The sequence below is a fragment of the Drosophila busckii genome, chromosome X (assembly GCF_011750605.1).
Source record: "Drosophila busckii strain San Diego stock center, stock number 13000-0081.31 chromosome X, ASM1175060v1, whole genome shotgun sequence".
Classification (NCBI taxonomy): domain Eukaryota; kingdom Metazoa; phylum Arthropoda; class Insecta; order Diptera; family Drosophilidae; genus Drosophila; species Drosophila busckii.
In genome coordinates this window covers 20281990-20299325 of record NC_046608.1, presented here as the reverse complement: position 1 = coordinate 20299325, position 17336 = coordinate 20281990, and the positions used below count along the sequence as shown (strand labels likewise).

General features: G+C 42.4%; 4 protein-coding genes across 4 annotated transcripts; 1 reads left to right on the top strand and 3 right to left on the bottom strand.

Moving 5' to 3' along the window:
• Window positions 1–912: 912 nt before the first annotated feature.
• Window positions 913–3121, bottom strand: LOC108606178 (odorant receptor 13a). Its single transcript, XM_017996028.1, has 6 exons — window positions 2769–3121; window positions 2267–2713; window positions 1430–1529; window positions 1260–1367; window positions 1044–1214; window positions 913–978 (listed from the first exon to the last, which is right to left on the bottom strand). Exons 1-6 carry the CDS (start codon window positions 3119–3121, stop codon window positions 913–915), a joined length of 1245 nt encoding a protein of 414 aa, XP_017851517.1.
• A 3109-nt stretch (window positions 3122–6230) lies between these two features.
• On the top strand, window positions 6231–13234 carry LOC108605101. Its single transcript, XM_017994664.1, has 7 exons — window positions 6231–7118; window positions 7221–8736; window positions 9482–9908; window positions 9960–10492; window positions 12314–12675; window positions 12737–12926; window positions 12986–13234. The coding sequence occupies exons 1-7, from the start codon at window positions 6231–6233 to the stop codon at window positions 13147–13149; spliced, it is 4080 nt and encodes a 1359-aa protein (XP_017850153.1). The 3' UTR covers window positions 13150–13234.
• LOC108607030 lies at window positions 10523–12232 on the bottom strand. Its single transcript, XM_017997620.1, has 2 exons — window positions 11257–12232; window positions 10523–11195 (listed from the first exon to the last, which is right to left on the bottom strand). The coding sequence occupies exons 1-2, from the start codon at window positions 12111–12113 to the stop codon at window positions 10619–10621; spliced, it is 1434 nt and encodes a 477-aa protein (XP_017853109.1). The 5' UTR covers window positions 12114–12232; the 3' UTR covers window positions 10523–10618.
• Window positions 13235–13518: 284 nt separating the features above from the next.
• Window positions 13519–17054, bottom strand: LOC108606788 (protein GPR107). Its single transcript, XM_017997230.1, has 7 exons — window positions 16700–17054; window positions 16465–16575; window positions 16265–16410; window positions 15560–16208; window positions 15366–15499; window positions 15042–15309; window positions 13519–14958 (listed from the first exon to the last, which is right to left on the bottom strand). The coding sequence occupies exons 1-7, from the start codon at window positions 16817–16819 to the stop codon at window positions 14365–14367; spliced, it is 2022 nt and encodes a 673-aa protein (XP_017852719.1). The 5' UTR covers window positions 16820–17054; the 3' UTR covers window positions 13519–14364.
• Between the last annotated feature and the right edge of the window lie 282 nt (window positions 17055–17336).

Below are 17336 nucleotides of genomic sequence, written 5' to 3'. Positions count from 1 at the left end.
CTATGATTGTATTGCATACTATAATTTCAACTTAATCATGGGCTGTCATGCTGAATGACAAGCGCATAAATTCTCTGCGCCACGCACTGTACAAATTATATTATTTTCTCTCTCGCTCTCGCTCTTTCTCTCTCTCTTTCATTGTCAGCTTACTTAGCGCGCAAACAAGTTCATTAATTTTAAATTAAATAAATTTGTATTGTCAATGAGCGAATGCTGTTAAGCTTAACAGCCAATTATTAACAGCAAACTGTTAGTTAACAGTTGTGTATGCGCGACTTCATCTTTATATATCGTTTATAAATTGTATTGCTTATATATATTGTTTGAATTGCTGCAGCTATAAACTGTACATTCAAATGTTAACAGCAAACTGTTAGTTAACATTTATTTACTTGTTAGTCTATTTATTTAAATTTTTGTTAAATAGCATTGCTACTATACATTTTATTTAATTTAATGCGTCTTTAAACTTAACAGTCAAATGTTAACATAACTGTTAGCTGAATTTTAAATAAAAAACACATTTCAATATGTAATTCTTGCTAAATTTAAGTTATTCGCTTGCTACTATATATATTTCTTTTAATTATTGCATCTATAAACTTAACAGTCAAATGTTAGCATAAAACTGTTAATTGAATTTCATTTACTATGTAAATTAAAAACACACTGCGTTTGTCTATTTATGTAATTTTTGCTATTTAATTATATAATTATTTCTGCGGCAAACTTAACTGAAATGTTAACATAAAACTGTTGACTGCATTTTTATTTAACTGCACGCTTTATTTATTTAATTCATTGCTGCTTAATTTAATTGCTACTTTATAGTTTATTTGAATTATTGCAGCTATAAACAAATGTTAACATACAGCTGTTAGCTGTTAATTGTTATATGTATATATTTTCTTATTCTTGATTATCATCGTAAACCGATCTGAGCAAAGTAAAGTAACTCATTGAAGTGCTGAGTATCTAAAAACAGACAAACAATTAAATATTTAATTAAAATTGATAACGACTATTAATGAACTACTTACAGCTGTAAAGCTCTGCAGCGACAATGTTGAGAACTTAAATGCCGTTATCTTTACTGGACGCTGACTGCACAAAATCATGAAACGTAAGTTTGTGCGAAATTCTTTATTAGTCGATCCGCGCTCCAACTGCTCCCAGCCGCAGGCATAAAGATGCACCGCAGTCTGCGTAGACTGCGCATAGTATTAGATATGCTAATATATGTTTTTAAGACTTACATGTTGTATTAGGGTGTCGCCATTGCCGCACAGTATGTACAACTGTGTGGTGGAGGAGAATATGTAGACCAGAAACTTGGCATAGTCGCCAATGAACATATTTTTGCTCTGCAGTGTAAAAATTCGCAAATCTCATTATGTGGCAATGCATAATGTGAGTCAAAATTTACCGTTACTAGCTGAAATCCTACCATGCATATAAGTAAGGCCGATATCATGACATTAACAAGCAAAATGGGATTGAAGAAGTTCTCCAATTGTTGAGCGAAACTGCGAATTAATAGTGTGAAGTTAGTAAATGAAAAAGTTTGTGCATGGGCGTAGTCAGCTGGGGGGTCGTATGGTAAATCATCAATTATTTCTCGCTTTATTTTGCTATTATTTCTAATTAATTATTAATTAGCAATTAAAAATAATACAAACACTTTGCAAAACTATTTTAATTGCAATGCCTAAACTAAACTTGTACATGGGCGTAGTCAGCTGTGCGTCGTCTGCTAGATTCATAGATAATCTATAGAATTATTTTAATATTTTTTTCAATTATTTCTTGCTAGAGTTCGCAATTATATTAATTAGCAATTAAAAATAATACGTAAGCTTAATTACTTGTACATGGGCGTAGTCAGCTGGGGGGTCTGGTATGGTAATTCATATTTTTTCAATTATTTCTCGCTTTATTTCGTAATTATTAGTAATTAAAAATAATACGAATACTTTGCAAAACTAATTTAATTGCTGAGTAAGCCTAAACTATGAATTAATAGTAAAGCTTGTGCATGGGCGTAGTCAGCTGATACTAATAGATAATAGTAGATAATAGGTAACAGTAGTGGAATTATTTTTATATATTTTTTTCAATTATTTCTAAGCTTAAGTAATTAGCAATTAAAAATAATTCAGCTGCGCATTACGAATACTTAGCAAAACTATTTTAATTGCTGACTAAGCCTAATTGATTTTTAGCTATATAAAGTAGTACATATTATTTAAATTTTAAAACTTACCACATAATTCTGTTGTGCTTATGGGCAATGGAATTGAGCTGATGCAGCTGCTGCTTTTGAAACTCCACGCGATCCACGCCCACTGCAGGCAGCTGGCTCATCAGCTGATCGATGCGCTCGTGCAGCAAACGAAACTGCCCACAGGTGTAGGTGATGAAGAAACCCAGAATGGAATCCTCGGCAAAGAGCGTGGTGACCACACAGATGCCCGCATAGGCGGTAAACGCATAGGTGAGGGCATAATGACTGAGCTGCTTGTACGGATTGAAGGGAAAGGCCATTTTGTAGGGAAAGGGCTTAAGCTCCGCGTTGGCGTCCAGTATAAAGATGAGCTCCACCAGGGGCAGAATGCAGTACATGAGAATGAGGCAGGAGAGCAGCACAGTCATGATGCGAAATGTAATCATCTTGCGACGACACTGCTGCGATATTTGCTCATGCTCATGCCTATCAAAGATGTTAGAGAGAGTAGAGAATTAAAATGGGGCGGCCAGTTACTCACTCAGCTATCCAAATGTCTGTGACAAACTGCTGCAGTATCTGACGAAACTTGCGCTGATTCAAACGCAAATGCACCAGCCGCACAAAATTCAGTGCACCCATCAATGTGGTGCAGCAGCTTTCTGTTATCATTATAATGTCGCCAAATTGATTGAGCAGAAATGCAGTTTGAAAGCAAATGGTAATGCCCACCGATATAATCACATAGAGCGACCATAACGTATACGCCATGCCGTACAAATATTCTGCCTCTGTGCTGCCCACAGCCAAGGGCCAGCTGCCATTCAGTTTTAGCCAAATGCATTGCAACGGAATGCGAAATTCTGGATCCCTCGAGGTTTTCGGCTTAAACATTGTCGCGCTTTTGTTTGCCTGCCGCGTACTGCGTGCGCCTCTGTTTTTATAAACAAAAAGTGCGTGCAACAACAAAGAGAATACTTAATGTAAATTGCGCTTTGATGTTTGTGCCTAAACGGCAATTTATTAATGCAAGCTTATTATTGGTAATTAGGCACTGTTTACAGTTGCCCCCCTCACTTGACTGCTAAAAATTAAATTTACAAAATACGCTGCACTTGTTATATTAAATAATTATTTAGCAGTTACAACTAACATAAGCAGCCAATTTTATTTTATTTTATATATTATATATCTACTTGAATTTTTTAAGTACTTTAGACTGTCGCTAGGGCATTGAAGTGTTGCTTTTGCTTATTTTTATTGATAAGCCGCAAACTTTCATTGATAAATTTTAATGGAAAATTTCAAAACTTTAATTATGTTATGTATTTAATGAATGAGAATAGCAAGTCTTACAACAATTGAAATATATTTAAGCCAATATTTAATTATTGCACATTTTTTAATTTAAACATTAAGCTTTTTAGTTTAGTTAGTTTCTAGCCACTTCTTGCTTGAACTAAACTTTAGCTTGGGCAATTTTCTTTTGCTTTAGTCTGAATGAATGACAACAATTGAAATATATAAAAGTCAATATTTAATTATTGTTGTATGCACACCTTTTTGTATTTCAACTTTAAGCTTTTCTTTAGTTTATAGCATATTTTATATAAATTTCTAGCAACTTCTTGCTTTTAGTTCAAGCTTGGGCAATTTTCTTCTGTCTACATAAATGTAATGAATGAATGACAACAATTGAAATATATAAAAATCAATATTTGATTATTGCACATTTTTTAATTTAAACATTAAGCTTTTCTTTAGTTTAGTTAGTTTCTAGCAACTTCTTGCTTGAACTAAACTTTAGCTTTGGCAATTTTCTTTTGCGCCCAGTCTGCATAAATGTATTGAATGAATGACAACAATTGAAATATATGACAATCAATTTTTAATTATTGTTGTATGCACATTTTTTTTATAAAACTTGCAGCTTTTCTTTAGTTTATAGCATATTTTTTATTAATTTCTAGCAACTTCTTGCTTCAACTAAACTTTAGCTTGGGCAATTTTCTTTTGCGCGCAGTCTGTATAAATGACAACAATTGTAATATATAAAAGTCAATATTTAATTATTGTTGTATGCACATTTTTTTATTATAAAAATTGCGCCTTTACTTTAGCTTATATTTTATTTATTTATATTTTATATTAAACTCGAGCAACTTCTTTAGCTTGTGGATTTTCTTTGCTTTTGTGCGCAGTCTGAAAAAGAAAACTGGCAATTAAAACATTTGGTTTATAGCATAGTAATATATATAACTAAATGTAAGCATTATTATTATTATTATTATTATTGTTAACTGTTGCTCAGTCGTGCCAAGAGCTAAACGTTTTGCTTTGTTTTCTTCAGTTTGTGTGACTTTTGTTGTTGGCGGCTTGCCCTCACTTTTAGTAACGCTCGAGTAATAACTGTATTTAAACCATAGTTTGGTGACAGCTACTTCTTGCAGCTTAAGCTTGGGGCAGGGTCAGGGGCCAATGTTGCTTGCTGCTCTAACGGCGCATGCGTGTGTAGAAAGTGAAAGATCTTGCTGCTGTTGCTACTAATCATTTCTTTTTTTTTTATTTTTTTATTTTTAGCATCCAAACTGCTAAATGACAAATTGTCTAAAAAAAAATCTAGTTGCTAGCAAACCTGTTGCTGCTGCGTTGTTGTTGTTGCTGATTGTGTTGTTGTTGTTGATGTTTGCATCCTGAGATAAGTTTTGCGACCGAGTTAGGCGCAGACTCTATGGGGACTTTATTCAAAAGTAGAACATGTGCTAAGAAAATAAGTAAAAATTATTCGTTGCGCATGCGCAGCTAAACAAATTCAAGCACAGTGGGTCACAAACAGTCAAAAAAAAAAAACAATTATACATTTACATATTTAATTTTCCAACATTTTTTCACACTTATATATATAAATATATTTTTGTTTGATTTTATTTTTATTGCAATTTGATTATTTAATTTTTGTGTATTTAAGAGACAATATTTGAAATTCTAGATATTTATTTATTTTTATTGCAATTTGCATATTTAATTATTCAAAATTTTCGTACATATAAATAAATTTTAGAGTCAATATTTTATTAATTTTTATTGCAATTTGATTATTTAATTTTGAAAAATTTTTGAAATTCTAGCTATTTATTTTTATTGCTAGTGTTTTGTTAAAGTTTAACTTTCATTCAAACTTTTCGTTATAAATTTAATAATATATTATACATATATTTATTTTAATTTCTTAATATCAAATTTCCAAGTATTTATTTATTTGTTTTTGTTTTCTTTAAGTTATAATTCAATAACCGATTAGAATATTTTTTATGCTTCGCTGCAGTTTGGCATATAATTAAACAATTATATATAGAAATAAATATATAGAAATCAATAGAACACGCAGCTCATTGAGAGTTGATGGAAACTGACCAACTTATGAGATACGCTATAATTTTGTATGCTTTACAATTAATTCGATTTGCATTAATTTTGTTTTCTTTGTAGTAGCTGGCGTTGGTTCCACTGTGCACAGGCGTGTGGCATAGTTGGCTGTCATTTGTGATTAGATCGGTAATTTGCAATGCTTCGATAACGATCGCAGGGCAGCAAACTAAAGCACTAAACGACTTTGACAACGAACCCAAAGCTGTTGCCAGAACAAACACAGCAGGCAATGAGGCGTGGGGGGTGGTGGAGGGGGCGTAGTTGGACGGCACGCAGTGCTGAGCTGGCGAACTGAAACGTTACGGCTACGGCTACGACTACGGCCAAAAGCCAAACGAGCCGAAACTCCACACACAGAAAATAAAAAAGGGGAGAAGGGAATTGGAGCTGAAGATTTCTCTAAGTAGCATGTCAGGTCGCCAGTTTGCCGTTGCCGCTGCCGTCGCTGCTGCTGCTGCTGCTTTAGCCAGTTGGAAGTTGCTGTTGCCGTTGCCGTTTCATTTGTTAACCAGACGCGCAACTCAACGGTTCGCGGTTTCTTAAGCGGAGCATCTCTGTGTGTGTGTTGCACGGAATGCCTGCCTTGCTTCAAGTACTAATTGTTGTCCAGCTGCTCTTGGGCTGCGCCCAGGCCAATGAGTTTGGCTATCAGCCCAGCGTCGAGGAGTTCGATAGTTTGCTGCGCAACACGCAGCTGCGCAGCTGGACGCGCAATTTGTTGGCCGGCCAACGACGCAACGGCGACGCTTACTTTGTGCCGCGCTATCAACAGGAGCTGCCCAGCAAGGCGGGTCTGCATTTTCAGCTCTTCAGCGACGACGACGATGACCACAATGACGACGACAACGATGCAGCGCATCAAGTGGATCAGCAGCAGCAGCAGCAGCAGCAACACGAGCAGCAGCTGCCTTTTTATTATAATCAGGCTGGCGCTGCTCATGTGCAGAGTCCAGTGTTGCATATAAGCGACAGCAGCAGCAACCACAATGCACAGACAGCTGACACATCAGCAACATCTTGGCATAAGCCACTAGCAACATCAGCTGATGCAGCTTCAACTTTCTCATCAGCAACATCAGCAGCAGCAGTAGCAACAAATTGGAAAAAAGCACCAATTGCCACTAAGCCAGCAGCAGCAGCAGCAGCACCAGCAGCCAGTATTACAACAGCAACATCTTCCTTAGACAGCAACAGTTTTCCCATCTACTTTAGCAATCCCGCCACTGGTGTCATCTATGCCATCAGCGAGGTTAAAACACCAGCAGCAACATCGATTTGGCAACCAGACGACAGCACCAACAACAACAACAACAACCACAACAACAACGATATTGCTATCTACGTAAGCAAAGCTCAATACGATGCGGACTTGCGTGAATTGCAGCAGCGCTACGAGCGGCAATGCAGCAGCAGCAACATCCCTAGACCAATCATCAGCAGCAGCAGCAACATTCCTAGACCCATCAGCAGCAACAACCATAAGCCAATTAGCAGCAGCAACAGCAACCAAGGGCCCATCAGCAGCAACAACATTCCTAGACCCATAAGCAGCAGCAGCAACAACATCCCTAGACCAATCAGCAGCAACGGCAACAGCAACCAAGGACCCATTAGCAGCAGCAGCAACACAAAGCCACAGATCATACGCGTGCCGCCACCGACGAGAAAGCAATCAGCAGTTCCCGCTGCCAGCAACAAGTTGCCAACGCCGCCATTGAAAGTCTACAGCAACTTGGGCAACATCACCAAGCTGAGCAAGCCGCCAAAGCCGAAGCGTGCCAAGCGCAAAAAGAAAAAGAAGCTGCCCAAGCGACGTCCAGGACACAGGCACAGCGAACAGTCGGCAGCTCCCAGCATAGTGCTGGGCAAACGCAGCAACAGCAGCAGCAGCAGCAGCTCCAGCGGCACCACCCGCAGTCCGCTGCCCAATCTGACGCAGCTGGAGAAGCCGCACATGCCTGCGACTAGCGCCACAATCTTCAGCGAGGAGCCGTTTGTGAGAAGTCAGGGCGTATTGCAGTTGCCACGCCTACAGCGACAGCGACGCGCGCTGCCGACGCCAACAGCAGCAGCACGACCTGTAAGCAGCGGACGCAGACGTAGCGGCGGCGGCGGTCGACGACGCTCCAGCAACAATGGGCGTGTGCCAAGGCGTGGCAAGAGTGCAGCGCCGCCGCCGCCAGTTGATAGCAAAACGCCATCTAGCGGCTACAAAGTGCCGCTTGCTGTGCACTTGCTGCATCCAAAGCGAAATCAAAGCCACGCAGCGCGTCGCAGATCCGGCGAGGGCTTTGATTTATTTGAATTTATAGGCGGCGAGGATGAGGAGGAGGAAGATGCAGAAGAGTCTGCCTACTATGATGAGCCCGCTACGTCAGCAGCAAAGCCAGAGAACAGCAGCTCCTCCGCTGAGGAAGAAGCGGACTTTGGCGCCTTGGAGCCAAACAGCAGCACGATCGCTGCTCCACTGAGCAGCACTGAAAATGTGGAGCGCGAGCAACTGCCCAGCAAAAAGCGCATACGACGACGTCCAGTGCGACGTCCTGATCGTCAAAACGCTGCTGAGTACTATGATGATGATGATGATATTGATGTGGTGGATGAAAGTGAGGAAGAGTATAAGGATGCGGACAACGATAGCGACAGCGACAGCATGTCGGACTCCAGCTTCGGTAACTTCTTTCGCATGCTCTTCTATCCCATGCAGCTGGCCATGACGCGTCTATACGATGGACTCACGGGGCAAAGTGAGGAGGAGCCGACGCTGCCGGACAAACCCAAGTATCCCACCTATACGCTTTACCATAGTGCGCATAGCAATGAGGCGTTGCTTGCGGAGAAGCAGCAAACGGAAGAAGATGAAGACGATGACGACAGCAGTCTGAGCAGCTGGTTTAGCTCCTGGTTTGGTTTGCGACGTCGCAACAAACGAATTGATAGCAACGCTGTAGTGGCGCTGCCAACGCCAACGCCGACGCCAGAGCCAGAGCCCAGCTGGTTTGAGTCTTGGTTTGGTTTCGGCAAGACCACAGCATCGACAGAAACCGAAGAGGAAGCAGAGGAGCAGGATGATTACGATAGTAAGTAATAGCTCTGATCAGCAATTCAATTAGCTTATCTTACTTCCATCTCCAACTCAATTTTGAATTGAATTTGTGTAATTTTTTGGATTATCAATTTCGAATTTTCCAATTGCTTGACGTCGTTCCGACCGGCATCTTTCGCATTAGCTTGAGCTTTATGCTCAATCCACATGCTCTAAGCTTTCCGATTCCTTGAAAATGTATGAATTTGACTCTTAAGTTTTCCTTTTAGTAAGCAATGAAATTGAATGCATTAGACTTTAGTTTAATTCTTCTCATTTTCTAAACTTTCCGATATGGATTGCTTAGTGGAAAAGGAAGATTTTTATCCTTAAGCTTAACTTTCAGTACGCCTACTTTTTTCACTCAAGTCACAAAGTAATGAAGTGAAATGCATTAGACTTTAGTTTCTAAACTTTCCGATAGGTATTCCTTATCCCTAAGTTTCCCTTTTAGTAAATTCTTACTTTTCCACTCAAGAGCAAGTGAAATGCATTAGACTTTTGTCTACTTTTCTTACTCCAAAGTTTCAGTTTACCTTAGTATATTCTTTTTTTACTCGATGTCTATAACTAATGGAAGTAATGAAGTGGAATGCATTAGACTTTAGTCAGAAATCAATGGAGCATATAACTGTTAAACGCATGCGACACACTGACCCAAAGTGAAGTGAAGAAAGAGAGAGAGAGAGAGGGGAAGCACTTTACGCTTTCTGCTTCTAACGTTCGCTTTTAAATTTTAGAATGGTTTGCTGGCTGGTTTGAGTCGACGCCCAAGCCCAAGTCACGACGTCGCAAAGCAACAACAACAACAACAACGACAAGTTCAACCACAAGCACCACCACATTGGCTACACCACAGGTGCCCATCCTAACCATAGTGGATCCCATGCGTAATCCACAGAACTGGATTGGGATACTAGCGCATCATATAGTGAACAGCACAGCGAATGGCGCCGCACAAATTGCCACAAGCACCATAAATCCGCTGAAGCAGCTGGTGAGCCAAGCGCCAGCAGTGGCCACAGCGGAAGACAAACGCATAAGCTATGATAAGTATCAGATATGGCGACTGAAGCCGCAGGATGAGCCGCAGGTGCGTGCGCTGGAGCAGTTCAAGAAAGGCGAGGATGGCAACAAGCTGCAGTGGCTCAAAGGACCAAGTTTGCGGTAAGTCTACTCAAAGCATCTAAGCTCGCTCTAATCCATTTGTTGTTGCAGCGGTTTGACTGATGTGCTGGTGCCGCCCAAGATGCTTGTGGATTTTCAGGGCACTTTAAATTTCGAGGGCATTGCGCATGAGGTGCTCATTTTCGATGTGGGCAAGGCTATAGCCTATGAGCGCAACAAGGAAGCGTATATGCTGACCACGCCCACTGCAGTGCGTCGTCGGCCTGTTAAGCAGCAAGCGGAAGTGGCGGCCACAATGAGCTGGAATAAATATCATGAGCACGACGATATATTAAAGTATTTGGAAACGCTGCGTATGCGGCATGCGCAGCTGGTGGAGCTGATACACATTGGACGCTCCTACGAGGGCAGGCCGCTGCTGGTGGTAAAGATTGAGTCCAAGCAGCTGGCGGCAGCGGCAATTGCAGCCGCTGCCAGCAGCCACAAGCGGCTCAAGCACAAGCGTCGCTCCGGCCAGGCCAATGCGGTGTTCATTGAGGCGGGCGCACAGGCAATGGCATGGATTGGACCTGCGTCGGCTACATGGATGATAAGCGAGCTGGTGCGGCTTATGCGCTCCAACAGTGAGTAGAACATTTTACATTTTCAGTTAATGTGGCGTATGCGCAATTTAAAGTTCAGCTCCAAGTAGAATTTTTAATGCGCAATATTTCGAGTGGGCACACAGCAAATTTAAATATTGGATGTGTTTAGGCGCTGCTCATGGCCTGTTGCATATACTCGCGCAGCCAGACAATCCACGTTGGTGGCTGCTTCATCTCGGTGAGGATTGCAGTGCGACGCGAGGTTTGGAATATGGCGCGACCTTGGCAATCGGTGTATTTGCGCTTGGGCGGCGCTGCTGGCGGCACGCGTGCCTTGCACTTGATTTGGGGCAACGCTTGTGCCATCGGCTTGGGCTTGGGCTTGGGCTTGCCCTTGCACTTGGCCGTTTGCAGCGGCTGTTTGAGGCTGTTGGGCGTAATGCGTTTGGCCGCCGATTTGCTGCATTTGGTTTTGCAGCTGCTGCTCAAACTGGGCGCTGGCGGCGCCGGCTTGGGTGCGCTGCTGGCTGTGAGGCCAGCACATTTGGTGCGATGCTTGGGGCACGTTTTGGTGCAAGTGTCCTGCGTGACGACGGTGATGGCGAACGCCAGCAGCAGCACACTAAACGCCACAACCAAAGCCATTTGCACATTGCGGTCCGCATTCTTCAGATCCAACAGCAATTGCAATATATAATAGCCGAGTGTAAGCCAAAAGGTCAAAGTGCAAATGGCAAAGAAACTGCAACAAAGAGCGTGAGCGTGAGCGTTAACTCAAGAGCGTAAATTGGAGTTGTACTTACACTAGTATGCCCAGCACCTCCATGACAAACGTGAGCAGCATATTGATGCGCTCATTGCTGCAAATCTTGAGCCCGGAGGCGCGCAGATTATTGGGCGGCGGCTTGTCAGCGCCTTGGCCAACCAGCTGGCGCTTGCCGCGACTGCAGGCCATGTTGCAACCGGTGTTGACGCCACATTGCTCATCGCACTCGATGTCGGCGCTGCAATTACCGCCGACGGCGCCGGCTTGCAGCAGACCCTGCTGGCCCTGCAGCATAACGGGCGTGCCGAGCGTGTCGCGTCCGTTGGCAAAGCGCTGCATAAAGTCGCCGTAGCTGCTGCCGGCGCAGTTGCTGCGATAGGGCAGCGAGCCATAGCTTGGAAGGCTCTCGCGCTCTCTGGACTGATCCACAATGGTTTCGCGAAAGAACAGCCGCTGCTGCTGCTCATCCGACTTGCCATAGTCCTGCGCATCCATAAAGCCCAGCGCCCAACTTTCGCCCTGCAGCGCCGACTGCGTTTGGATGCTGCTGCTGGGAATGCTGCACATACCCAAGCAGCTGCTGGGTTGATAGCTGGGGCGCACGCCCAGCGCGGGATTACGAAACTGCCCCTGACTGGGGCAGGGTATGGTGTTCAGCCCCATGCAGAGACCCAAGCCTCTGCCCTTGCTGTTCAGGCACTGCCCACAGAGCAGGCAAGCGGGCAGCCCCGCTGCATTCGCAGGCATCGTTGGCGTCTTCATCGACACCTGGGAGCGCTTATCCTTGCACTTGGCGCATGGACAGTGCGGCTGTGACATTTGCCGCGACGCCATGCTCATGCACACTGTCGGCAGCGACTCCTTGGCCATGCACTGGCACTGCGAGCTGGACATGCTGCAAATCAATCACTGGCAACGGGCTGAAGCTGCAGCTGGGCGTGTTTGCCTTTGCTTTTTAAACGGTTTTTATTGCTTTTGAATTTCTAAACGAAATTTTGCTGCTGTCGTCTAACAGATGATAAATGAAATGGATTCCAACTAACTGACATGACATCGATTTGTTTGCTAACTTGTTTTAATTTTTTTTTGTTTAGAAACCGATGAGCAGCACGAGTTCATACGCAACACCACCTGGTACATTATGCCTGTGCTCAATCCGGATGGTTATGTCTATAGCCATGAGTACGATCGGTTTTGGAAAAAGTCGCGCTCACAGCATGCGGAGAAGCCACCCAGCGGACTGCTCGACTCGGCCATGACCTGGCTGCAGCAGAAGCGCGCCAATGCCAAGAACTGCTTTGGCGTTGATCTCGATCGCAATTGGCTATATCAGTGGGGCAAGCGTGGCAGCTCCAAAACGCCCTGCAATGAATTCTATGCAGGCCCAGCGCCCTTCTCCGAGCCCGAAACAAAAGCAGTATCCGAATTCCTCATGGACTATCGCACGCAAATCAAGGTGCCTTACTATATATATATATATATAAACATAAACTCAACAGTTTTACTATGCTGCACAGCTGTACATATCATTGCAGGCCTATGGTCAAGTGCTGTCGTATCCAATTAAGGCAAACTCTACATTTAATACTGAGCGTCTGGATGACTTTCTGGATGTCGCCATGGTGGGCACCGATGTGCTGCGCAAAAAGGGCAGCAAAACGCGTTACAAAGTTGACTCAGCCAACGATTTGATTGAACAGCGCTCAGGTGGGCTTATTTAACTTATTAGGCACTATTTGCATTCTATTTTTTCTATTTTTTTTAAGGCTGCGCTGATGCCTTTGCTGCCTACGAGATTGGCATACCCTTTAGCTATACACTGCAATTGGCAGACAATGGAGTACATGGCTATTTGTTGCCCAGCAGCGCCATAGAGTCGACAGCACGAGATGCTTTTGAGATAATTGGCGGCATGCTGGACTACATTTGAAGTTCCTTTGCCAATTGAAATTAACTTTACGTTACTTATGCATACAAAGATACTTTAATATATTTATTTCTTAATTTTTTTTTTGATTAGACGTAATATTTATGTTATGCATAAATACATATCAGAGATCTGCAGCTTGATTAACTCAACTTTTTGCCTTTGTGTTTTGCGATTTGTTTCACAGTACTGGAAACTAAAATGTGTTGTTCATGCGATCGTTACCTACTTAAACTTCGACAGGAATACGCATTGTTAATTGTTCAATTCAATTTTATTCATTTATTTATTTACAATATTAATTATTATACAAACTAATATAATAACTAAAAGTGGTGAGGCCTAAGTGTGGGAAGCTCCACCACATCTTTCAATTGATTGCTTAGCTCCGCTCTTTTTTCGTTAGCCTCTCTCTTTCGACATTTGCGAGCAGTAGTTGTTCCATCGGGTAGCAAGTCGTCCACGTCTACAAATTCTCCGTAAGTAGCAGCAATCTTAACAAAAAACTGCACCATAGCCTTGAATACAGCGCTCGTTCACGAGCTTCAGTGAACTTGGATTCTTCAGTTCCTGGCAGCATTTGTGATGACTCAAAGTTGGAAGTTTGATTACCAACACATCAAAACTCAACATGAACGACAGTAAACAAAATCTGCTACCAATGAAGCGTCTCCCTTACAATTTTACACATTATGTTTCATATAAAGCTTTTTCCTTTGCTCCGTGGGGACAAAGAGTAAACACCACTTGAAATATTTTGGTAAAAATATTGAGCAAGTGCGTTGAAACACCGCATAAAGAAATTAAAGTTAAGTTTAACTTTAAATATTTCAGCGGCTCAAAATTTTGTGCAGCTACCGCATATTTTTTTGTGTTGTATCGATGTTTCAAAACCGCAACCGCTTACTATCCGATGCCTACACCCATTGCCACTGCGAAAATCATGAGTGTACTACTAGTGTCAAAAGAAACTACCGGTGCAGATCTAATATGTATGTTTGTATAATTGTAGGTGTGTGTGTATGTATATCCATTAAAATTATTTGAATAATGTCTTAAAACGTAAGAAGTAGTTAAGCAGCTAACGGTTATGGGTTATAGCCCAACGTATTTACAGTTGGACGGGCACTGCGTGGAGCGGGAAGAGCGGGGCCGTGAGGCGCAGCGCAGCTGGGATTAGACTTGGTCTTACTTAAAGTACAATTGCAAACATTTTATTTAGTCATATTCATGGCTGGACTCTCTCTTCGAAATTAAATTCTCACGCTCATCATCGTTGCCCTCGATAATGGTGGTGCCACCACCAACCCCGCTACTGCTAGCATTGCGGTTAAGTGGCTTGATACGGTGCACAGTCTCCGTTAGACCCGATTCGGTGAGCACCTCGTCCATATCATCGTCCTCGTCATCATCCGGCACTGTGAAGTATGGATGCGATGATACTGGACGGAATTTGTAGCCGGTGAGCACAAAGAACACATAGGTGGCCATCTCGCGGAACATTTCGTCCAGCCAAGCATACTGGAACACTACGGTCATCTGCAGCAGATCCACAATAATGCGCGTGAAGTATATATAGCAAACAATCATAATATAAAATTGGCGAAAGAGCTTAAGCTTCCGCAGATTGATCGCCGCCTTGCCATCCGTGGCGGAGGCCTCATGCAAATGCCTGATGGACCACACTATGGGAAAGAGTATGGCGCCACAGCAAAGTAAGTCCACGAAGAAGAAAATGTTGTGCCACGTTCGAAACTCGGCGTCGCTTTGATCTGATTCGTCCGTAATAATCTGCGCCACATTGGCAAGTACCTGCATGAGTGCGAAAGAGATGGCATTTTGATCTTTCTCTGAACGGAACAGTTCAATTTTAGAGATTTCTCTCCTCTACTTACCTGCAGTGGAATGACAATCATAAAGATTTTCTTGTCCTTATCCGAAAGTATATGCTTGATGAAAGTCCAACCAGTGCCAATAAGAACAATAGTTATAAAGAGCACGGCTCCCTTAAGCAAATGGGCTATGTAATAGAGAATGGCCCAGGTTTCTACATGCTCGCCACGCTTCTCAATAAAGTGGTAATTGATGGAATGGAACATGAGCGACAATGACTTAAGAAATACCAAAACAGCCATAAGATAATGTATCTTATAAACAGTGTGTCTGCAAAATCGAAAATGAGATTGTAAGAGAGTTTAACAAAAGCTGCAGTGACTCACTTGCTCTTTTTAAGTATAAACACCCAGAACAGTCCAGACAAAAAGAACAGTAGACTCATCATAAAGTATAGAGCCGGCAAAGGCATTTCACCGGCAGATAAATAGTTGCCATTATTGTTCTCCTCAATGTCCACCTAAAACAGAAATTTCAACATAATAAAAACACTTTTGTTGTCAAAACATTTGTTACTTACATTAAATGACACTATCTTGGGCTTGTGATAGTTGGGACAGGCATGAAAGTAAAGATTGTAAAGTCCTTCGTCATGCTGTGTGGCCACAAACATGGAGAAATTGAAGCTGTAGTAATTTATGCCGGCCAATGTGGTGCGCATTAGAGGCAAGGTGTAGTTACGGCAAAGATCCTCTGTAGCCTGCCTATAGGAATTTCTTTCATAGAAGTTATCTAGAGAGCCAGGTTCACTGTCCACAGGCAGGGCAGGTTGCGGTGGCGGCTCGTTGAAGTGCACTGAGGTGGGAGCAACTGGTGCAACTGGCGCAGCGGGTGAAACTGGAGCAGGTGGTGCCTGAACCCCACTGGACATGGCAGCATTAACATGAGCAGCAGGCACTGCTGCAGCTGTAGAAGATTTCAACTGAGCTGCAGCTAGCTTGGGTTGCTGCAGTACCTCACCCTCTGCTTCGGGCTCCTCGACAGAACCATCCAAATCATCCAGAGATTCCTCTTTATCTGCTGGCAATACAGCGCGTCTACGGCGACTTAGCTGCTGTTGCGTAAACAATGCCGAATCGCTCACCTTGCCTGAGTTGCGTTTGCGTCTATACATAACATCCTTATAAACATGTTTATTCGCCCATTCCGGCGAGCACTGCACTCGCACTCTGAAGAAAGTAGACTTTAAGTAAAGTAAACTACGCATTAGTCAACAAATATTCACTTTAAATCCTTGAGATCCAGCAAAAAGAAGAGTATGGGGCCACTCTTTTGACTCGTTGGCGGCTCCTCCAATATACATTTGTTCTGATGTGAGTCCAAATAAGGATTCAGCTGATCTATAGTGGTCTTGTCCAACGATAAGCCAAACTGCAAGGGAAAGCAAAGTAAGAATTAAGTTCCTTGGTAATGACTGCTACTCACCAAATCAGTGGCATGCTCATCATCTATGGTCAGCTTGCTCAGCTGCACATCCAAGTGTCCGTTTGTATAAAAACCAAAGGTGCTCAACGCTATATACGGACGCATATCATTCTGAAAAGGTTGCAGAAAATTAGAAAAATTATGCAAAAACAACTCTTAAACTATTAGTGCAGGTGGCAATACCAGCATCTTTGCCAACAATTAATTGTTTATTTCAGCCGGTTTGATTACTCACTCGCACTTCCAAATGATGTTTGCGCGCCTGTACAACATTTTGTGCCGTTAATAGCACAAATATTAAGCATACAAATATTGATTTAATATTTAATTTATGCGCTCGCGCTAGCGCACGCATCTTGTTTACTTTAATATTCCTTTTTTTTTGTTGGTTTCGTCGCCTTTGTGGCACTTGTTTGATCTATCGTAATCGATTTGTTCACCCTCTCTGGTAAGTGCCTCCTTGACTAGCAACTTAATTGCATTCGTATTGAGCACGCCTACAATAATTGTTCACACTTTACAATTTTAGTTATGGTGTATTTAATTCTTTACTTTTTTATCATTTTGTGAAAATTACTCAGTGATGTCAAGACAGCTGGACACACATCGATATCGATACTGTTAACTGCTGTTTGACATTAAAATTACTCGATACATTTGGCTATCGTAATGTTATGGAGAGCCAGAAGTATCGATGACTAATAGTCAAGTTAGCTAGATAACAAGAGTTATATCGACTCATTCTATAGTTGCATTTTGACGAGACGAGTCGCAACAATTTCAAACACGGTCTTGGGTCAGCTTAGTTTCATTTGCTTTGAATGTTTTTGTTGTAAACGTGTAAATTCAATATAGTTTGCTATAAGTTAATT

What these genes read in the sequence shown, in the direction of transcription:
- LOC108606178 (XM_017996028.1), bottom strand. Translation starts at nt 3,121, where the DNA reads ATGTTTAAGCCGAAAACCTCGAGGGATCCAGAATTTCGCATTCCGTTG. An exon ending in ACAGACATTTGGATAGCTGA is followed by an intron (nt 2,714 to 2,768) that starts GTGAGTAACTGG and finishes CATCTTTGATAG; the next exon opens with GCATGAGCATGAGCAAATAT. An exon ending in CGCTGCAGAGCTTTACAGCT is followed by an intron (nt 979 to 1,043) that starts GTAAGTAGTTCA and finishes GTCTGTTTTTAG; the next exon opens with ATACTCAGCACTTCAATGAG.
- LOC108605101 (XM_017994664.1), top strand. Translation starts at nt 6,231, where the DNA reads ATGCCTGCCTTGCTTCAAGTACTAATTGTTGTCCAGCTGCTCTTGGGC. An exon ending in GCGGCTTATGCGCTCCAACA is followed by an intron (nt 10,493 to 12,313) that starts GTGAGTAGAACA and finishes TTTTTTGTTTAG; the next exon opens with AAACCGATGAGCAGCACGAG. An exon ending in TTTGATTGAACAGCGCTCAG is followed by an intron (nt 12,927 to 12,985) that starts GTGGGCTTATTT and finishes ATTTTTTTTAAG; the next exon opens with GCTGCGCTGATGCCTTTGCT.
- LOC108607030 (XM_017997620.1), bottom strand. Translation starts at nt 12,113, where the DNA reads ATGTCCAGCTCGCAGTGCCAGTGCATGGCCAAGGAGTCGCTGCCGACA. An exon ending in GAGGTGCTGGGCATACTAGT is followed by an intron (nt 11,196 to 11,256) that starts GTAAGTACAACT and finishes TCTTTGTTGCAG; the next exon opens with TTTCTTTGCCATTTGCACTT.
- LOC108606788 (XM_017997230.1), bottom strand. Translation starts at nt 16,819, where the DNA reads ATGCGTGCGCTAGCGCGAGCGCATAAATTAAATATTAAATCAATATTT. An exon ending in ATGAGCATGCCACTGATTTG is followed by an intron (nt 16,411 to 16,464) that starts GTGAGTAGCAGT and finishes TTTCCCTTGCAG; the next exon opens with TTTGGCTTATCGTTGGACAA. An exon ending in TTTATACTTAAAAAGAGCAA is followed by an intron (nt 15,310 to 15,365) that starts GTGAGTCACTGC and finishes TCGATTTTGCAG; the next exon opens with ACACACTGTTTATAAGATAC.